Source organism: Oryzias latipes, chromosome 16 (genome assembly GCF_002234675.1).
Source record: "Oryzias latipes chromosome 16, ASM223467v1".
NCBI classification, from domain to species: Eukaryota; Metazoa; Chordata; class Actinopteri; order Beloniformes; family Adrianichthyidae; genus Oryzias; species Oryzias latipes.
The window spans coordinates 29654793-29667637 of NC_019874.2; the positions used below are offsets into that span (position 1 = coordinate 29654793).

The following is a 12845-nucleotide window of genomic DNA, read 5'->3' on the forward strand; positions in this document are numbered from 1 at the left end:
AAGGAAGGAAGGAAGGAAGGCAGGAAGAAAGGAGGGAAGGAAGGGAGTCAGGAAGGCAGGAAGAAAGGAAGAAGAGAAGAAAGGAAGGAAAGAAGGAAGGCAGGAAGAAGGGAGGGAAGGAAGAAAGGAGGGAAGGAAGGGAGTCAGGAAGGCAGGAAGAAAGGAAGAAGAGAAGAAAGGAAGGAAGGAATGAAGGAAGGAAGGAAGGCAGGAAGAAAGGAAGAAGAGAAGAAAGGAAGGAAAGAAGGAAGGCAGGAAGAAGGGAGGGAAGGAAGGGAGTCAGGAAGGCAGGAAGAAAGGAAGAAGAGAAGAAAGGAAGGAAGGAAGGAAGGAAGGAAGGAAGGAAGGAAGGAAGGAAGGAAGGAAGGAAGGAAGGAAGGAAGGAAGGAAGGAAGGAAGGAAGGAAGGAAGGAAGGAAGGAAGGCCACACCAGTCTCCTCCTCAGAAAGAGGACTGGTGTGGCCTTCAGCCCCTTGAGAGTTTTGTCGTTTGTCATCACAGAGAAAAGCACACATTGCTGGTAAACCACAACACTCAGGGATCAAATGTGAGACCATCTGCTAAGATCTGCCATCTGGTCTAAATCGGGTCGTGCAGCAAGGACAAAGAGGAACAACAGAGGATTCACAGAAATGTGAAATAGGGTTTTTGGGGTTGCTGTGGCGGAGCGGCTGCATCTTAAGGTGTGTCTCCTTAAAGCTCTTATGGCCACTTTAAAGGCAGTGGTCTCCAACCTTTTTTTCAGGCCACGAACATTTTTAATGTAAGACAATACATTCACGGGCCGGTCTGAACGGGTCAAAGTGTAATATTTTTAAGCTTCCAGTTTCTGGAAAAACGATTTTTATTCTCCAGTAATATTCGCAATAATATGTGCTACTACAATACATTTAGCTAAAAAAAAATCTGTAAACATTAGGAGATCTTTTTCACAGTTGACAAAGATTCAATGATACAAAGTTGATCATTTGTAGAATTTCTTTGTGATTTGTATAAAATTCAACAACAGCAACATTATAAACACAGATCCAATCCTCAGATCATCTTTCAGGGCAAAATATTTATCCTCGTTTGTTTTTACATAAATCCTGATTAACTGTGTATCTTTTTTAACACAGAGGAGCATCTTCTGTGCTGAAGTTTCTCAACAGATGCCTGACTAATTCTCCTGTTGCTGTAGGAAAATTCATAAAAGTTACGAAATCAGAGGCAACTTCCAAAAATCATTACCCTTATGTGATTGAATCTTCATTCTCTGACAAATGTTTGCGGTTGGTTTAAACGTAAGTTGTCTGAATTCCTTCCCTACAGTGCGTTTGCCTTTTTGCAGAGCTGTCCAAATCTACAATTCCAAAATCGAGTGTCCTAGAAATTTCCCAGAAGTCTGTGCAAAAAACCAGTGTGCATCGATGCACAAGGTAAAACAGATTTCCTATTCTGTAAAAGACTTTTGTAGATCCACATTTCATTGGAAAAAAATTTGCAAGTTATAAAGAACTCGCAAAGAATTATGAATAAGTTAAAGTTTGCATATGGAAATAGTTTCAATCAGGCATAAAAGTCCCTTTAACAGGTTCAGGTGTCAGGTTCAGGTGTCAGAACTCATCAGAATCTCTTCTGCTTCCAGAACTGTAAGTATGAATATACAGAATTTACTAAATATTTTTAGCTTTTATTACAAGAATTAACAGGAGAGGGAAATGATAGAAGATTAAGGGAAAAAAATTGTCATTGTTTTTTTAATTTTTTTCCACATTTTCAGAAACATTCATGCAGGACTGATGCAGGTTTTTTCCTTTTCTTTCTTTCTCTTTAAACGTTTATCCTTATTGTAGCACTAGGACACATTAAAACACATTTTTGGACTGCAGTGAGTTTCTTCTTCCTCTACTTATAGTGTCAGACTAAGAGAACATCCATGCCTATTTAATTATCTGCAGTGAAATCTGGAAAATGCATCGGTACACGACGCTGATGACTCTCCTCTCATTTGGTAAGTTCTTTAAAAAAGCTCAGTTTTTCTGTGTTTATATGTGAATGTTAAATCTCAGCAAATCTGGAAATAATACATATCATGAAGCTTCTTATCATCAACCACATTGTTGGTATTGATTTACAGAAAAAACTGTTTCTTAATATAAAATAAAGACAGAACGTGTTCAGAAAACTATAAAAAGAAAGGAAAAGAAACTAAATAACCTGTTTTTTAAATGTTTTATTTTATTAATAACTTTGTCTCCATCCAGGCTGCATCTCCGGCTCACAGTTCCCCCTGCGTCAGTACCACTATGTTAACAAGCCTCTGAACTGGAGTGAAGCCCAACTGTACTGCAGGGAGAATTACACTGACCTGGCTACATTTGACAGCCTGGATGACTTGAACAGACTGAAAGCCGACTTTTCCTTCTCCTGGGCGTGGATTGGTCTACATGATGATCCAGCAGCTTGGAAAACATCGATGGGAAATAAGAGCAACTCCTGGAGATGGTCAGCAACAGGACAAACCAGCACAACTGGATACCAGTCGTGGGACAGTTTCTCTCCAGATTACTATCAGGCAAAGGATACATGCGTAACAATGATTGGAGGGGGACTGTGGAACGATGATATCTGTAATACCGCCTACAGTTTTCTTTGCTTTAATGGTAAGAACAAGTTTTACTTTATGGATATTTCTGACATTGCTTTTAGTGAATATCATACTTCCCAAATTACCGAATAAACTGATTTGAGCTTTAACAAAATCAAAGAGGGAAGAACAAAAAATGTAGGGGAAAAAAAAACTTCCTCCCTCCAGCTCTCTTCAGTAGAGAAAAAAGCACAAAATATGAGTTCAGCCTGTAAATACTTCATTTTAGGTTAAAGTTTTAATTTGGAATTCAATGGAATATTTGTACCTGATGACTAGAATGCAGTGGCGGACCGTGCATTACACACCTGGGCCTTCAGTAGTGCTACGTCTGAATCGCTCAGCCCTTCATGAACCATTTTACGATGCAGAAACCAGCTTTCCATTGCACATTGAAAATTCCTGTAGCCACAATAAATGCCTCTAAATAAACAGAATAAACAAAATAGTAAACAAATCTCATTATGCAACTACAGCCAGAAACAAACTGAAAATAACCACATGCATTTCGAATATTATTTATTATTATATTTATCATTTCACTCATCAAAAATGGGATTATCTGAAGACAAAATCCATCCTCCTCTCTTTCCTCAAAAACAGTTCCATCACCCTGTCATTTAGATTATGATCTTCAGTTCCATCAAGATGTCCTTTACTATTCCATCAAGGCCCGTGCGGAGAGCCCAGTCTGTCCAGTTGTGTTTCAGCGCCAAACACACAGATCTGTACGGCTGCTTCTTAATTCACCACGATTTTTCTGATGAAGCAAGTTGATGAAGCAAGTCGAGGAGTTCAGTGGGACAGTCAGCTCTGTTTTTAACTGAGACGGATCAAAAAGTGCTCTGTCTTCCTGTATTCCTGAAACTTCTGTAGGTCTGAATACCGCGACGTTACCAAAGCCTGCTAGAAGGCCCTGCTGACATAAACTCAAAATCTGATTGGTTGAAAGAAATGAGTGACCAACATTGGTTTTGCATTAGTAGGACTTCAGAACTCGTAGTGAAGGCCTCTTTAGCTCTGACCCTGCCTGGCAACAGAGGACAGCTGAAATACGATTGGTTAAATACTCCAATGTGAAAATATGTCTGTCTGGAAGCAGCATAACCATCATAAACATAATAAAAGGGAATGGACAAATGATTTATTGAGTATGCATGGACAAAATATAATCAATACAAGATTCAGATATTTTCTGGCCTTCAGAAACGCCTTGAACACTGAACTTTAAAATACTTAGACTCAGTGTACATTTTTGATTCAGATTTGTTTTGGTTTCAGTTACAGATCAAAACAAGAAAAACTACGTTTTCATCAATCAGGCGATGTCGTGGAGTTCTGCTCAGCAGTACTGCAGAGAAAACTACAAGGACTTGGCGATGATCGAGAACCAGGAAGAAAACACGGAGGCTCAGAACACTAAACTGTCCAACTATAGGGTCTGGATTGGTCTGTATCGAGAGCCCTGGACCTGGTCTGATGGAAGCAAGAGCTCCTTCAGAAACTGGTTACCAAACACTGGCTTAAACAACATCAATGAAAACCAACACTGTATTACTGAGAATCCCCAGCATCAATGGGCTGATGAGTCCTGTAACATCCCATGGGTCTTTGTCTGCCATCAAGGTGAGCATCTAAAGAAATACTGACATGTTTTACAAGCAAAGTGTTGGACCTGTGTGACGGTTTTTCACTGTTCTGTTCAGATTCCAAGAAGAAGACCACTTTGAGGATGAAATTCATCTCTGATGCTGACCTGACCGACCCAAAAGTCAACGCCCAGATCCTGCAGCAGGTAGATTTCTGAGACTCTTTTAACCATTTCTTCATCGTGTATTTTGGTGTCATGTTTATACCTGTTTTGTTGTTTAAATTCTCTTTAAGCTTCATATGATGCTGAGCAGTGGTGGAATGACAGACGCCAAACTGAAGTGGACGATTCAACCCAGTAATAAAACGACGGTCTGATTCACGCATTTAATCATTTGTATCATTTTCATTAAGAATCTCATTTATGAATCAACGCTGTGATATTTTCCTTTGCTTGATTTGGGCTACACTTGCGACCAAATATTTGGGGGCTCCTCCGGGAAAGGTTTCTTTTTTTAAATGACCCAAAATAATTTTTTTTTCTGTACATACATTAAAACAAAACAAAACGTTTGTCAGTCACTTTTTCTGATACCTGTCCCATTTGGTCTTTAAAGTTCACTAAAAAAAACACTAAAACTGTGTGAGACAGAATTAAAAAAAAGAATCAGCACATGTCTGGGTTTTAGAGAATTTATTTGTGCAATGATGCAAAAAAAAGTCTTTAGCTACGATCAAAAAAGTACAAATTTTGTCGATGGTGCACTTGGTACATCCCTTTTAAGAAGCTCTGTAGCATAACGAGTTTTCATCCACCATTGAGTTAGCATCTGCTCGCTTTTGTTCTTCTGCTGTCGTGTTTTGCTGGCTGGCTGCTAACGGAAAGGGAATACAGTACATACAGTACACTTAATACCGGAAGAGATGCAAAAAGCTTACCTTGCTAAACATTGTTGCAATTTTGATTGTAGTGATACAATTAAAAAAATGCTTTTGTGACTGTTTCAAGTATTTATAATTTCTACATAAAGAAAACTGTGTCTCCACTTTTGTTGTCGTGTTCCTCGATTTGGTCATTTGTAGCTGGATTTGCTGTTGTCTTTCAGTATTAGTTAATTTGTACTGGGATTTGTTGTTGTTGTATTTACATGTAAATGTGTCTTGCACCTCTCGGCCAACGTACTTGTAGCTCGCCCAGCATGTTTTCTCAAATAATCACAAATAAACTCTTTTTCAATCTGCATTTCTTTGTCTACTTCTGACTCACAATGATTTGAATCTTAAAAAACTAAATGTTAAAACTTAATTTCTTTTATATATGTCTTGCATCATCAGAAAAATGCCACAAGAACACGTTAAAAACACCACTTTCATCAGAGTTGGTTTTTGGGATGAATGACTGCAGTCAGAGTCTCTGTTTGAGGTCAAAAGGTCTTTTTTCAAGTCTGATCATCTTCTGATTAAAGATACTTTCTTGTTTAGTTTCTGTCATATTCACTCACTGTGTCACGGTGCCTGGCGGTCTCCTCCCCCCTCCAGCTCTGCCCTGATGTTCCTGATTGCCACCAGCTGCCATCACTCTCCTCATCATCTTCTGTGGATTCAAAAGGAGATCAACGCCACTACTCGACGCCAGTTTGTTACCCCTTATGGTGACTGCTCTGGTTCTAGCCTCGTTACAGCTTCGTTCCAAGTCTCTGACTCTGACTAATTCTTTGTTCCCTGTCTCAGGATCCTACCGCTCATGAGTGACGGCAGCACGGACCTTCCATTCTACGCCTCAGGAGAACGGAAACCCTCGGCAACCGCTAACCGCTTCAAGACCCTCCAGCCACGCCACAGCCACGTCTAATCTGGACACTCCTCAAACCAGCCATCTTCACATCTGGAGAAAACAATAAATCCATTCTCATCATCCACTTACCTGTCTTCCTTCTGGGTTGCAGCATCTGGGTTCCTCATCCTTGTGAAATCATGACACACTGAAAAGTGGAGTTTTAAACATAAGTCATATCACAAATGTAATTTTCATTGTCTATTGTTCTGCGTGTTGTTTCTGGTTTTGTATTTTTAAAAGATTCTTTAAAGATTTATTAGAATTCCTTTAAACTTTAAACATTTAACTTTTAAGTCCCAAACCCAACTGCCCTTGCAAGTGAAAACGGGCTGTCTGAATTTTACATGGGAGAACAGAAACAAAGTCACTTAACACAAGTCTTCAGATGAGAAACTTTATTCAGTTTAGAAAAATGTTTTGGTGTCATTTGAAAACCCATTTCCCCGGAGGAGCCCCCAAATATGGTTTTAGGTCCAGCTCAAATGGTCATGATCTCGTGAGACTTCAGGCAGACCCAAGCGCCAGAACCCGGAAGGAAACTCAGAAACGTGCGGTAAGTAAGGTTTAATTCACTGCAGGTAAGTGAATGACAGGATTCTTGATGTGAAGTTTGAACGAGGAGCGAGGATGATGGACAGCGACCCGTGGTGATAATTCGTGTGAGTGGATTGAAGGGGAATAATTAGCGTGGCAGAACTTGGCAAGACACAAGAACATGAGCTGGTCAGACTATGCACCATGGGAGGAACAACGAACTGGCATAGAATGTTGGTCCTGGATCTCATTAAGTAGGCGGTGAATTTGATGAGGTGAGTGGAACCAGCTGTTTGCGTCCGGAGCAGAGCAGAGAGGGGAGGGGGAGAGTATCTGACAGAGGCACCATGATACAAATCAAGCAAAGAAAAAATTGTAGAGTTGATTTATAAATGGGATTCTTCATGTCTTCATGAATATGATACAAATGATTAAATATGTGAATCAGACCAATGTTTTATTACTGGGTTGAATCGTCCACTTCAGTTTGACGTCTGTCATTCCACCACTGCTCAGCATCATTTGAAGCTTAAAGAGAATTTAAACAACAAAACAGGTATAAACGTGACACAAAAATAAACGATGAAGAAATGGTTAAAGGGCCAGAAATCTACCTGCTGCAGGATCTGGGCGTTGACTTTTGGGTCGGTCAGGTCAGCATCAGAGATGAATTTCATCCTCAAAGTGGTCTTCCTCTTTGAAACTGAACAGAACAGTGAAAAACCGTCACACAAGTCCAACACTTTCTTGTAAACCATGTCAGTGTTTCTTTAGATGCTCACCTTGATGGCAGACGAAAACTCTTTCCATGCCACAGTTCAAATCATCCCAGTTGTGGTCAGAGTTTTCTATTCCACAGTGTTGTTTATCTGCATAGTTATTTAAATAAGAGTCATTCCAGTTTCTGAAGGAGCTGTTGCTTCCATCAGACCAGGTCCAGGGCTCTCGATACAGACCAATCCAGACTACGTCACTGGACGGTTTTGCGTTCTGAGCCTCCGTGTTTTCTTCCTGGTTCTCGATCATCGCCAAGTCCTTGTAGTTCTTCCTGCAGTACTGCTGAGCAGAACTCCACGACATCGCCTGATTGATGAAAACGTAGTTTTTCTTGTTTTGATCTGTAACAGAAACAGAACATTTTTAGTCAGAATGTAAAAACCTTATGTTTAAAAAGTAAAAGTACAGTAAAAGTATGTACACCCTATTGTAGTAGGTTTAGGGGATGTCAATTCTGAATTGACAAAGCCTCTTGGATAAGAGGTGAAACGTCTTCTAACTTTAAAACCAAGTCCAGATGACATCGCCTAAACCTACTAAAATGGAATCAACCTGGGTGAATGAGAGTAAGAAATTTGATCTATTTTGTTGAGAGGATGGAATTTCTATTTTATTCTGAAATAAGCCAATTTCTTTGTTGTAAATCTTAAGTTAGGTTGTAATTTAGAGTCTTTCTGTGATTGATAGGTTGGTACATGGTTTAATCAGACCGACTGTTGTTGTGAGCAGGTCAGTACATGGTACTGTGGCCAAAGGTACCCAGTCTAACTGCTGCCGGCAGAGTAAAGAAGTAAATAAAGCATTAATGCTACTTTATCTTTTACTTATAGTCTCAATTAGACCAAAGATCAGAAAAACCTTTGGGTTCAAAAGTGTGAAGAAACTGGATTTTCTAGAAAGGACTGTATTTGTGTTAGTTCGTAACCCCGTCAGTTTCTTGCACACAGAAATAATGAATAACGACTCAGAGACAGTTACTTAGCTTTTGTGGAGGTTTTACTTCGCACAAACACGAAGGGGACAGACATGAACATGGTACATTCAAAGTCCGAACCAAAGAGTTCAGGGATGGGCTTGGTATAAAAACCCTGCATTTGCATATTCAGAAGATCGTCCAATGGACCTCGTGTGAAAATCACGCCCACAGGTTACTGGTGGAGAGAAGCTCCAAGGCTAAAGTGAAGATAAGTCTGAGGCCTGCTCAGCAGAAAACATGCACAGAAAAGAGGGAGTATGGGAAGAAACTGTTAGAACAATAGTTTGGCTGTGCTTTCTTCAAATGTAATATAATTTTGAGATGACAATACATGCTCAGTGAATTAAGTTTAAACCATTAGTGTAATAAAAGTTAAAGGCAGTTTCTAACTATTCTTCACAAAAAGGTATTCAGAAAAACTTCCGGCCAAAAGTTTTCTTACCATTAAAGCAAAGAAAAGTGTGGGAGGCATTACAGGTCAAATCGTTCCACAGTCCCTCTCCAATTATTGTTACACACGTTTCCTTTGCATCAAGGTAATCCGGATTGGCTCTGTCCCACGACTGGTATCCAGTTGTGCTAGTTTGTCCTGTTGCTGACCATCTCCAGGAGTTGCTCTTATTTCCCATCGATGTTTTCCAAGCTGCTGGATCATCATGTAGACCAAACCACGCCCAGGAGTAGGAAAAGTCGGCTTTCAGTCTGTTCAAGTCATCCAGGCTGTCAAATGTAGCCAGGTCTGTGTATTTCTCCCTGCAGTACAGTTGGGCTTCACTCCAGCTCAGAGCCATGTTAACATAGTGGTACTGACGCAGGGGGAACTGTGAGCCGGAGATGCAGCCTGGATGGAGATGAAGTTATTGATAAAGCGTTAAAGTCCAGAACACACTGCAGGATCATTATTTATCACCCGTGAGATTTCACATTCATGTACAAACTTTTATCAAATGCATCCCTCATAAAGAGTTTACAGCTTTAAAGAAAAACAGAAACTTTCCAAAATAGACGGTAGAACTTACCAAATGAGAGGAGAGTCATCAGCGTCGTGTACTGATCCATTTTCCAAATTTATGCAGATGTTCAAAAAGTTCTGGACGTTCCGTTAGTCACTATGAGTAGAGGAAGAAAAAACTCACTGCAGTCCAAAAATGTCCAAAGTGTCTTCATGTTTTTTCCTAAAGATGAAAGTTTAAACAAGGAAAACAATCAGGAAAATGCTTTAAAAAACACAAAGAAAGCTTAGGCCGGGATTCATTTATAAAGCACGTCAGTTTGCACATTAGATTATTTTCTAATTATGTTATTTATTGTTTACTTTGTTCCTGCAAAAAAAAATTTAAAAAAAATGTATTGATTATCATACTCACAGTCCTGAAAGCAGAAGCAGTTATGATGATGAGATCTGAAGTTTCAACTTGTTAAAGCGACCTTTATGTCTGGTTGAAACTATTTCCGAATGCAAACTTTCACTGATAAACAATGCTTTGAAAATCATTAACTACTTGCAAATTTTTTTCCACTGAAATGTTGTTCTAGAAAGTTTACAGCTTTGCTGAAAGAACTTCTAAAAATGTTGCTATCTTCTAAAACTGACCGTTGTTTGAAGCTACCTTCACTCTGCCCTCTGCGTTTAAGTGGTGCTTCCAATGAAAAGTCTAAGGTAAACGTGCAGAATTGTGGGTTTTTGGGCATCCACATAGCTGCATTCAGAGGAATGACTGCATTTAGAGTCTCTGTTTGAGGTCAAAAGGTCATTTTTCAAGTCCGATCATCTTCTGATTAAAGATACTTTATTGTTTAGTTTCTGTCATATTCACTGAAAAGCGACGTTTAAAACATTAGTCATATCACAAATGTAATTTTCATCGTCTAATGTTTTGCCCGTTGTTTCTGGTTTTGTATTTTTAAGGATTATTTAAAGTCCGAATCCCAACTGCCCTTGCAGGTGGGTTTGGCTGTCTACAGGGGAACAATGGTAAAACCCTTATGGATCATCCATGCATGTTACCTGCAGGAAATATCTGGGTCATAGATCGGTCTGTGAACCCATGGAGGTAAAACGTTCGTGCACATTCTTTTCTACGGTCATGCTGCGAGCGACAGGTCGTAATGAACACCTATACAAAACGTAAGGGTAAGGATGTGAGATTCAGGCGTGTCAGGCTGCTCACTGAAGTCCATCGAGGAGGTGGCAGACAGGAGGATGTTGGCTAAGCTAACATCCATCATGGATACCCCCTCCCACCTCCTGCACCAAACTGTAGAGGCGCTGACCAGCAACCAGACTGTTGCCCCCACAGTGCAAGAAGGAGCTACTGCAGGTCATTCCCCCCCCACAGTTTTTCTATTCACTCATTTTACTTATTTTGTAAACTGTTGTTGTCGTTGTTTTTCAGTTGTTTTTTATTCTTCTACGGTTGTTTCTGCTGTGTATTTTTACTTAGTTATTTTCTGTTTGCACTTCTGAATGTCTTTTTTTGCTGCTGGAGAGAAAAGAATTTCCCCATTGTGGGATGAATGAAGTCTATCTTATCTTATCGTATTACTGGAGAGTTGGTCCAGAGAAAGAGCTGATCAGCCATGAACCAGAGGTTTAGTGTTGTAAAAGTTATCTTATTGAAGATTTTTACACGGGAGAACAGAAACAAAGTCACTGAACAAAAGTCTTCAGATAAGAAACTTTATTCAGTTCAGAAAAATGTTTTGGTGTCATTAGAAAACCCATTTCCCCGAAGGAGCCCCCAAATATGGTTTTAGGTGCAGCTCAAATCAAGCAAAGAAAATATTGTAGAGTTGTTGCATAAATGAGATTCTTCATGTCTTCATGATGATGAACAGAATGAGTTTTACTATGATTTAGATTTGAAATGGTTTATTTCCAGCAATCAAGGAATAATCTACAAAACAATACAATCAGCATTCAAACATTCATTCAAAGACGTATAAAATTTAGGATAATTAGATAGTAAATCAAAGATTGCTTGAAAGGGAGTGGAAGGAAGCTAACTAATGTAATCCTACCCCTGTTCTACTGTAAGTATTTTATTACACGATTGATCATTATCTGGTTCATAACTTTTCATCTGATATCAATGCCTTACCAACACAGTTTCAGGTCAGTATGCTTAAGTATCAAAAAAATCACATGACTATGATGCTGATCATACAGATCAGTTATCTAAAACAGTGTTTTTCAACCAGTGTGGGAAATTGCCCTCATTAACTGATCTAAAAACATTTTCCATCTCCAGGATATCAGCTCTGTGTTCATCCAAACAGGCCCTGATAAAACACTGAGTAGTTAGGAATATGAAAGATCGTAAAATGCTTTTTTCTTTGTGTTTATTTGATTCTATTAAAGACATTTTGATAAGAATGACGGTACCGCGATTTAGTCATAGCTTCAGATGTTTTAGGAAAAGTCCCGCCCCTTCAACTGTCTCCACCAATCATTCTTGGAGGCTTAATCATACGTCATCAGTCTGACCAATCAGAAGAGGTTAAAGTCTTCACTTCCTTGTTCTGATTCTACTCATAAAGTCTCTCAGTTCCAACAAAAATACCAGCTGAAGCTCGTCTTTAGCGGTGTAGCTTTCCACAGAATCCGGTGTCAGACTGTGGAAAAAGTGAACAAAAAAACAATGAAGCTCAGAGACGCTTGTCTGTTTGCGATCGGCGGCTGTTTACACTACATCTCCCATGTTGCATTGGGTTAAAGTGACAGCGTCTCAGCACACAATGAGTCTTACATAGACGTCTTGAAACCACAACGAACACACATCAAACAGTTTTTAAATCTTCTAACTTAATTTTTATTACATCTTTACGAAAAACAGCTGGAGCTTCCAGCTTTTTCTGCCACAATTATGACAAAAATGCACGTGAGATTGTAGAGGAGCTGTGGATCAATACAGACTATGAGTTTCTCCTTTTTTTTAATTTTTGATGCTGGTGTGCTGCGGGATTTTTGTCAAGGTTAAAGTGTGCCGTGGCTCAAAAAAGGTTGAAAAACACTGCTCTAAAATATTTTCTGATTATTTTCATTAGAAAAATCATGTTTATGATTAAAAATCAGAAAATAAACATAACAAATCATGACTTTTTGGAGCAAGTGAATTAATAAGAGTAGAAATCAGTCATTTTAACCATCTTCAATAATTTATCCCCCCTCTCCCCCTCCTCATATGTAAATCATCGAAAAGCAACGCATCCTCGGTGAGTATTTATTTACGCACTGAACGGGCGCGCGGGCGCACACACGGACGTGCACACGAGATCCCGCACACACACGCCGACAAACTGCAAACACTTCACACAGGCTCTCATAGGACGCACGCAACACGCAGCTCACGTAGCCAGAAAACGTTCACGCGCACACATGCACAGCGCTTCTCTGTGCAGCGGGTTTGCAATGCAGGCATGCGCACACGGACTGGCACACACGCATTACTTAGCTCTACACCTTTTCAGTCGGAGCAGTCATGAACAGTATTAACATTGTT

General features: G+C 39.6%; 2 protein-coding genes across 2 annotated transcripts; one reads left to right on the plus strand and one right to left on the minus strand.

Annotated features, from left to right (window-relative positions):
• Positions 1 to 394: 394 nt before the first annotated feature.
• On the plus strand, positions 395 to 5462 carry LOC105356084 (macrophage mannose receptor 1-like). The gene is made up of 5 exons (XM_020710471.2): positions 395 to 1993; positions 2247 to 2645; positions 3911 to 4255; positions 4336 to 4424; positions 4514 to 5462. The coding sequence occupies exons 1-5, from the start codon at positions 1954 to 1956 to the stop codon at positions 4595 to 4597; spliced, it is 957 nt and encodes a 318-aa protein (XP_020566130.1). The 5' UTR covers positions 395 to 1953; the 3' UTR covers positions 4598 to 5462.
• Positions 5463 to 6436: 974 nt separating this feature from the next.
• On the minus strand, positions 6437 to 7764 carry LOC105356085 (C-type lectin domain family 17, member A-like). The gene is made up of 3 exons (XM_023964590.1): positions 7373 to 7764; positions 7205 to 7293; positions 6437 to 7118 (listed from the first exon to the last, which is right to left on the minus strand). Exons 1-3 carry the CDS (start codon positions 7668 to 7670, stop codon positions 7035 to 7037), a joined length of 471 nt encoding a protein of 156 aa, XP_023820358.1. The 5' UTR covers positions 7671 to 7764; the 3' UTR covers positions 6437 to 7034.
• Positions 7765 to 12845: the final 5081 nt, after the last annotated feature.

Bases quoted from the DNA above. Each gene is read 5' to 3' on its own strand.
- LOC105356084 (XM_020710471.2), top strand. From the start codon at position 1,954: ATGCATCGGTACACGACGCTGATGACTCTCCTCTCATTTG. The intron at 1,994-2,246 runs GTAAGTTCTTTA...GTCTCCATCCAG, and splicing joins GATGACTCTCCTCTCATTTG to GCTGCATCTCCGGCTCACAG. The intron at 2,646-3,910 runs GTAAGAACAAGT...TTTTGGTTTCAG, and splicing joins CAGTTTTCTTTGCTTTAATG to TTACAGATCAAAACAAGAAA.
- LOC105356085 (XM_023964590.1), bottom strand. From the start codon at position 7,670: ATGTCGTGGAGTTCTGCTCAGCAGTACTGCAGGAAGAACTACAAGGAC. The intron at 7,294-7,372 runs GTGAGCATCTAA...TGTTCTGTTCAG, and splicing joins AGTTTTCGTCTGCCATCAAG to TTTCAAAGAGGAAGACCACT. The intron at 7,119-7,204 runs GTAGATTTCTGG...ATTCTCTTTAAG, and splicing joins ACGCCCAGATCCTGCAGCAG to CTTCAAATGATGCTGAGCAG.